The sequence below is a fragment of the Chenopodium quinoa genome, unplaced genomic scaffold, assembly GCF_001683475.1.
Source record: "Chenopodium quinoa cultivar QQ74 unplaced genomic scaffold, ASM168347v1, whole genome shotgun sequence".
NCBI lineage: Eukaryota > Viridiplantae > Streptophyta > Magnoliopsida > Caryophyllales > Amaranthaceae > Chenopodium > Chenopodium quinoa.
This window is the reverse complement of record NW_018744988.1, coordinates 894,316-901,570: the sequence shown is the minus strand read 5'-3', so window position 1 is coordinate 901,570 and position 7,255 is coordinate 894,316. Positions and strand designations below refer to the sequence as shown.

Genomic DNA, 7,255 nt, shown 5'->3' with positions numbered 1-7,255 from the left:
ATGCCCCAAAAGCTTACTTGGAAGAATATTTAGAAGATATGTTGCCATTTGCAATGCATGATGCCAAAAGGAAGGTGGAAGAGAGGCATGAGCAAGAAGAGTACGAGTGACATTATTTATGGTTCAAATTTTTCTTTTGGCTTTCCCATTTTGAGAAGAAGTATGTGGGCAAGATAATTGGAAAGACATCCCATGAGCCTTACAAAAATCCCAAAAATAACTATTATCAAACTACCGGCCATTATCACATTGGACATTTTTAATATTTCGTTCAAATTGGGTGAGAATATGTGTTTTGAAGGTCATGAAAGTATCATACACATCCGACTTTCGGGATATTGGGAAAGTCCACAAAAAATTCGAGAAATCATCCAAAATAACAATATAATATTTGTGCCCCAAAGAACTCAAAATAGGAGAAGACCACAAATCACTATGAATAATGTCAAAAGGCATAATAGTACTCGACAAAGGTGAAGAAAATGGCAATTTAATATGTTTTTCAAGAATACAAGAACCACAAATACTGGAACTAGAACAACTAGTACAATCAATGCTATTATTTTTCCTAAGAGCATCTAAGATAGGAGCCCCCGGATGACCCAAGCGATCATGCCAAAGCTTAGGAGTGATGGCAGCAAAAATGGATGGAGTAGCTTAATTGTTGAGAGTGGTGGTGATAGGGTAAAGATCTCCTTGACTATTACACCTCATTATTGGCATCCCCGTCCAAAAATCCTTCACAGAAAACCCAAACGGATCAAATTCGACAGACACTAAATTATCAGTAGTAAACTTTCGAACAGAAATGAGATTTTTGATGAGTTTGGGTGCATGCAGGACATTTTTCAAGGAAAGGGGAGGGTTAGGGGAGGGTAGACTGGAAGTACCATAGCCAACAATCGGAATATTGTTACCATTACCAACAACAATGCCATTATTAGGATGATTGCTCAAATTAAAATAAGACGAGAAATTACCGGAAGAAGATGTCATGTGAGTAGTGTCTCCGGTATCCATATACCAAGACGGGTCCGGTGGAGCTAGAGACATTGTGTGCATGGAAGCTTCAATATCGGTTGGTGTAGACTGTCCAAGTTGTGAAGTCGCATAAGCTTGTTGATAATTCGGTGGCCTAGGACCCAAGATGCTAGGAGATGAGGCCCGTTGCTGTTGCTGTTGTGGCCTGGCCCAACCTTGATTGGGATAAGGGCAAGGTGGAATGGTCCAGGCCCCATTTGTCCACCCCCAAGGTCCATACGGCTGCTGCCAATATGGAGGAACAGAGTACTGCTGCTGGTGCTGCGGTAGGGAGCCACGGCCACCGGACTGCTGCTGTCCCTTGCCGGACTTTCCACCCCCTCCTGAACCGCGGCTTCTACCTGCGCCGCCACCGCCGGGGTTGCGCCGTCCACCGTTATTTTTTCGACCAAAATTTTTGCCTTTCGAATGCCCTGTATTTTCAGAGTTTTGTGGGGAATTCGAATATGATGATGCTACCATGGCCGATTCTGCAGCAACCTCCTTAGCCATGCTTGTCTCCTCAAGAATGAGCATGGATCGAGCCTTATAGAAGGGGGGGAGTGGGTTGCTTTGCCGGATTAACGTGCCAACACCACCATAGGCCTTTGCAAGGCCACCAACCAATTGTAATACCATTCTACTATTCGACACCAGAGCACCGACGTTCTTCAACTGATCAGCCAAGGATTTGAGGCGTTGACAGTATGAAGAGGCATTAGGAAAATCTTCCATTAATGTGGTGGAAAATTCCTGTTCAAGAGCAACGGCGCGGGAATTCTCATTATCTTGAAATATGTCACGCAATCTATTCCAAGCTTCCATCGCCGTAGTATCGGGCTCAATAATGGTGGTCAAGAGATCATTAGAGATAGTAGAGTAAATCCACGAAACAACCGAGGCGTCCAAAGTCAACTATGCTTCCTTCTCCTCGTCAGTGGTGGGAGCAGGCTTCTCCTTGCCCTTGGCCTGAGGAATGATATGGTGTAGGACTTTGTGAGAACGTGCGTGAACTTTGAAGAGTTCCGCCCAAGTCAAATATTGAGAATTGTCCATTTGAAGAATAACAGGAATGTTACTCTTGATATTGTTGACAGTGAAAGCGGGATGAAGGGAAGATTTGTCTGACATCGTGAGGATTGCCGGAGATGAGAAGAAGATGACGAAAAAACTGTGGATTTGGGCGGAAATAGGGTTGAGCGGAAACGAGAGAAGTAAACCCTAGCTAACTGATACCATGAAAGAATTATATTCCGTGATTAATAACATTGCTTTGCTTAGCAATATATACAGTGTACAAGATTAGGCTTAGCCTCTAATTTAGCTATAAACATGGTAACTAAATATTCTTAAGGCTAAATACGAGGAAACCGAAATATACAGAATAATATGTACACTTATCTTAACAAGTTTGTTACTATGGGTAGCTAACAATTTGTTAGCTACCCAAATTCCGACATTGAGATTTTGTAGTTAATCTTTACACAAGAATGAGAAGGTGACAAATTTAAAATAGCGAGAGCTGAACGTAGAATTACAACTTAATTAATGATTAAAACAATAATTACCGTGTTTATATAACAATCTCTAGAACTCTCTTATATCTTCACCATTAACAAAGTTGGACTTTTTCCCTGAACAAGTAGGCCTACGTCCTCTTCACCAAAATAAAAGAGAGAGGTTCAAATTCAATCATACCTTTTTTTTTTTTTTTTTTTTGAAACATGTTCAATCATACACTTGAATTAAATTGCTACGGTCTGTTTTCAAAAAAAAATTGCTACGGTCTACAGAACTAACAAATGCTTAAATTTTAAAGAAAAAAAAAACTTGGTTTTGCTGTACATATGATATGAATGAAGGTTAATGCTATATGTAGCCTTAAGGACTGCATATTAGCATTTAATATACTTCTTTTTTGGCAAAAGCTGACAAATATTTTGGGGGCGTTAGATAAGCTAGCTAAAAATAGAAAAATTAAATTAAAATTAAAATTAATTACATTGATTGACGCTTGATTTTGTCAAGGTTTTCCAAATTAATACCATTTTAAGTAATATTTTGAATGCTTATCCAACACACCAGGGGCATTCGTTAGCAAGATCCTTATCGACAATTGACTTTTTTAGTACTAAAATGGAAATTTATCGGCAATTCACGAGTAAATCGGTGTAATAAATATTTATTTATTTTCATTTTATCTTTTGCCATTAATTATACTCCGTAAATAATTAATCCAAATTAGATGTTCCGGTATTAATGGCCAAAATACAATGAGATTATGAGAGACTATGTCCTAATCAACATTCACCTACAATAAAATGACTTGGACTAGATTTTATAACGTAGAGTCTAAGTACTGTTTGTTGACTATTGACTAAACATTGAACATACGAGTATACGACTATACAACTTAATACAAGTAGTAGTTTGATACAAATGGTACTCCGTAATTAAAAACAACCTACTCCGTAACATACTAACATGTGATTGTCTCTTAATTTCACATGAATATATAAATGTACGAATTTAGTGCTAATATTCTTAAATCTTAACAATAAGGTGATGAACATGGCTTAAAAACTGTGCTTTTAAATCTTGAACATTACTTGTTATAAAATTTTAAGTACGTTATGAATTTATGATCTGAGCATTTTGTAAGCATAAACAGTTCACCAAACTTTGTGGTAAAATTCAATTTAGATTTCAGAGTTCAGACGGATGTCAATCCAATTTAATTCCTTTCAACCCCACTCCATTATTTTACTTGGCTATAACCTTATCAGTCCAGTGCATGCCAGCACCATTTGACAATAACTTCTCATTTCAATACATCTACTATTTCTTCAATTATTTTTATCAAAATATCTCACTTTTATCATATTATTTTAATCAACATCTCACAATTTTTAGGCAAATAATTGAAATAATATGGAAATTTTGAACAATAAATACAATAGCACAAATTTATAATAAAAATAATAATAATGCTTCACTAAAAATGATCATCAAAGTACAATCCTAATTTTCTACTATAAACATAAAAAAAAAAAAAACAATAAGAAAAAAACTACCCTTCATTTGATCAAAGGCAAGATCAAAAAAACACTTGCCTCATCAAAGAAGATTGGAGTCCCTACAATTTCCAAAAACTTCATTGTAGAGATCACTCCTCCCCTGAAACTACCCACTAACAAGCTACTAATTTAATTTAAAATAAAAAGAAAAAAATTTACACAAACATTACATGACTTTTATGATGACACATTTTAACTCCTAACTTAATAATAACCCATACTTGGACAAATTTAATTCATTCTTAAGATGATGATGATAATATAGCATCCCAATCGATCTCATTAGATGGGTAAGACGCCAACAAGAAGTTTTCCGATCCCATGTCTTCATTATCTCCGAATGTCAAATCCGACAACGGTGATGATCCACCGGAACCCACCTCGCTATCGGAGGTGCTCTCGGCTTTAACATCACCGTGTTGCAACATCGATTGCTGTGAAGTTTGCTGCTGATGCTGTTGCGATGCTGCCGCGACTGTGGTACAGCAGCTCGACGATGATGAAGAGCATGAAGTAACAGTAACATCTTTATCTTTCTTCTTCGACTTTCCAGATTTCCCCTGTTTCTCATTCCCCTGTTTAGCTAAACTCTCACAAATAGCCTCAAGTTTAGCGTTAACAGAGGAGTGAAGGGGTTTGTACTCGCCGAATTCGCCACCGATGTGGGACCCTTCATGGCGGAGGTTAGGAAAATTGAGCCTAGCAAAGTCCCCTCTTAGCTTATAAGCCGCCTTGTCGTAAGCCAAGGCGGCTTCTTCAGCCGTATCAAAGGTACCCAACCAAAGCCGGGTCCGGTTCTTAGGCAAACGGATCTCAGCGACCCATTTACCCCAGTGACGCTGCCTCACGCCCCGGTAAAGCTTAGTCGGCTTCGAGGCAAGCCCGTTAGATTTCATGGTAACGGGTTTAGGAGACAGAAAATTATTGATATTACTGGATTGGTAAGAAGGAAGTGGTGGTGGAAATGAATAGCTCATTTGTTGGGGTTGGGCTTGTGGGTAACTAAATTGGGCCTGGGAGAAATGGGTTAGCCCATAAGTAGTTGATGGATCTGGATGGGTTAGCCCATAAAAGGGAGCCTGCTCTGAATAGCAACCATCCTGAAACAAAGAGGTGGTGGTGGTGGTGGGATCTAGACTGTAAGAAGAAGGTGAGGCTAGACAAAATGAAGACGCCGAAGCCGGCGCCGGAAAAGAATAACATGAGGTGGTTGAGGCGGAAGAAGGTGGAAGAGTTGTCGATTTCATGAAAGGTGAGAGTGCTTCCATTAGTTCATTCCCAAATGGGTCTGAACTAATTTGTGCATTACTATTACTAAACATCATATCCATTGCTGTTGCTGCTATTTTTAACCTGCAAAATGAGAATTTTTTTTTGTTTTTTTTTTTTTTTTTTTTTTGGAGATTTAAACAAGATAAGATAAAGTAAAATAAAAATAATCAACCTGTTACTTAGTAAAATTAAAGAACAGGTTAGTCCAAAAATATTAACACTAAATCAAAATAAAAATTAAAATTTGAGAAGTAGAAACAAATAGAATTCTCTTCTCTTTTCTTCTAACTTAATAAAAAAAAAAAAAAAAAAAATCAACTTTCGAGGGAGTAAAAATTTACCCTCGTAGCTGAAAACCCAAAAGATTTCGATTCGATTCGATTTTAAACAAAAATTAAAAAATCGGAATCACGATTCTGTAAAAATAAACACCTATCCTTTCTTTAAAATCAAAAGCTTGATATCTTGGTTTCGAAATAAATTCTATAAAAACTCACTTTTATAAGATATAATTAACCTTCCAAAACATCAAACCATTAAATTTTTCCAAAAAAGACAGATGAATTATCAACAGAAAGGGAATCCAAGAAGCGGGGAATTACAGAAATTAGGGGGAAAATTAAGAGAATTATCAGATCTGAAGAACTCTGAAGGCTCACTCAATTTTTGTGAAAATGGGTTGAAGAAAAAAAGGGGAAAGAAAAACTCTCAGCCTTACTTTTTTTTGAGCAAATTGTTGTGTTTTTGGGTTGCCTCACTGCAATGGTGAGAGGCCAATTATATAAGCAGCCAAATTACCCTCATATCTCATTTTTTAATTTAGTATTTTTTATAAGTGGGTTTATTTTAAGGATACTTTCGTCTTTTCAGTGCAATACTGCTTTTTTTTCTTCATCCTTCCCAACTCCCGGTAAACGGTTTTTTAATGATGTAAGTGTATCTAATCAGGGGTTTTTTGTCCAATTGGGGGTTGACACGTAGGTATGTTATCACCAGATGTCAGTTATTTTGCCACGTGTCAGTTTGAAAGTTTGGGTCTAGTTTGTTTTTCGGTGTTGACCGGGTTGCAGCGTTCACACGCCCACAGCCCACAGTTGTAATACAGCTTTCTAAAAAAATTATTTATTATTTAATTTATATGTCATTTCGACGTATTTTAATTTTTTTATTATTATTATAAAATTAAAATATTTTTCTTTCTTAAAATGTCAGAAATAAGATTCGAAAAAAGAACAAAAAGATAAAAGACAATTTGAGCGAATAAGACGAGCTAAGACATTGATTGTTGCCAAAATTTTAGTAATTTGATCCTAATCAATTCACGGAATATGAACCCCATTATACCAAGAAAAGTTGTGGATTGGAAAAAAGGCCAAAAATTATTCCATTATTTTTCCTTTTTATTCACGCAGGTTTTTTACTCCCCTAGTGCTTTGCTTCTTTTGTTCATGGAGGTTACTTCTGAAATGTGAATGAAAAGATTCTTAAGAATCGCAATTAGTTTTCGGTGTGGATGTTAGCTTGCTATTTAGCTACTGCCTTGCAAGTGGTATATTAGAATTGAATTTTGTATACATTATTTATTTTCTTTTGTCTATATAATCTTGTCTGTAATAAAAATTTAAAGCGATAATACCAATAATAATAGATCAATGTGAATCATAGGAGCTTAATTTTTTTTTAGCACAACATAGTTCCAATGTAATTTTGTGCAAAATAATTTTGTTTACTTAAGTTTATATATAATCATGTTAAATATAAGAACCCTAGCTTAGATGACGACTTTAAGGGTCTGTTCCGATTTACTAAAACAACTGAACTTATTGAAGCTAAATTGAATTGTTTATGAGAAAAGAAAATTAGAAACTGAACTTAACTGATTGGAG

The 7,255-nt window shown here is 36.3% G+C and overlaps 2 protein-coding genes across 2 annotated transcripts; both read right to left on the bottom strand.

Moving 5' to 3' along the window:
- Window positions 1-403: 403 nt before the first annotated feature.
- On the bottom strand, window positions 404-2,953 carry LOC110706484 (heavy metal-associated isoprenylated plant protein 6-like). The gene has a single exon (XM_021884408.1). It carries the CDS (start codon window positions 1,843-1,845, stop codon window positions 658-660), a length of 1,188 nt encoding a protein of 395 aa, XP_021740100.1. The 5' UTR covers window positions 1,846-2,953; the 3' UTR covers window positions 404-657.
- Window positions 2,954-3,986: 1,033 nt separating this feature from the next.
- LOC110706505 (ethylene-responsive transcription factor RAP2-4-like) lies at window positions 3,987-5,533 on the bottom strand (the record flags this gene model as incomplete). The annotated part of the gene is made up of 1 exon (XM_021884423.1): window positions 3,987-5,533. A coding segment is annotated over one exon (1,194 nt), but the record flags the coding sequence as incomplete, so codon positions are not given.
- Window positions 5,534-7,255: the final 1,722 nt, after the last annotated feature.

Coding starts and splice junctions, on each gene's coding strand:
- LOC110706484 (XM_021884408.1), bottom strand. CDS start 1,845: ATGGAAGCTTGGAATAGATTGCGTGACATATTTCAAGATAATGAGAAT.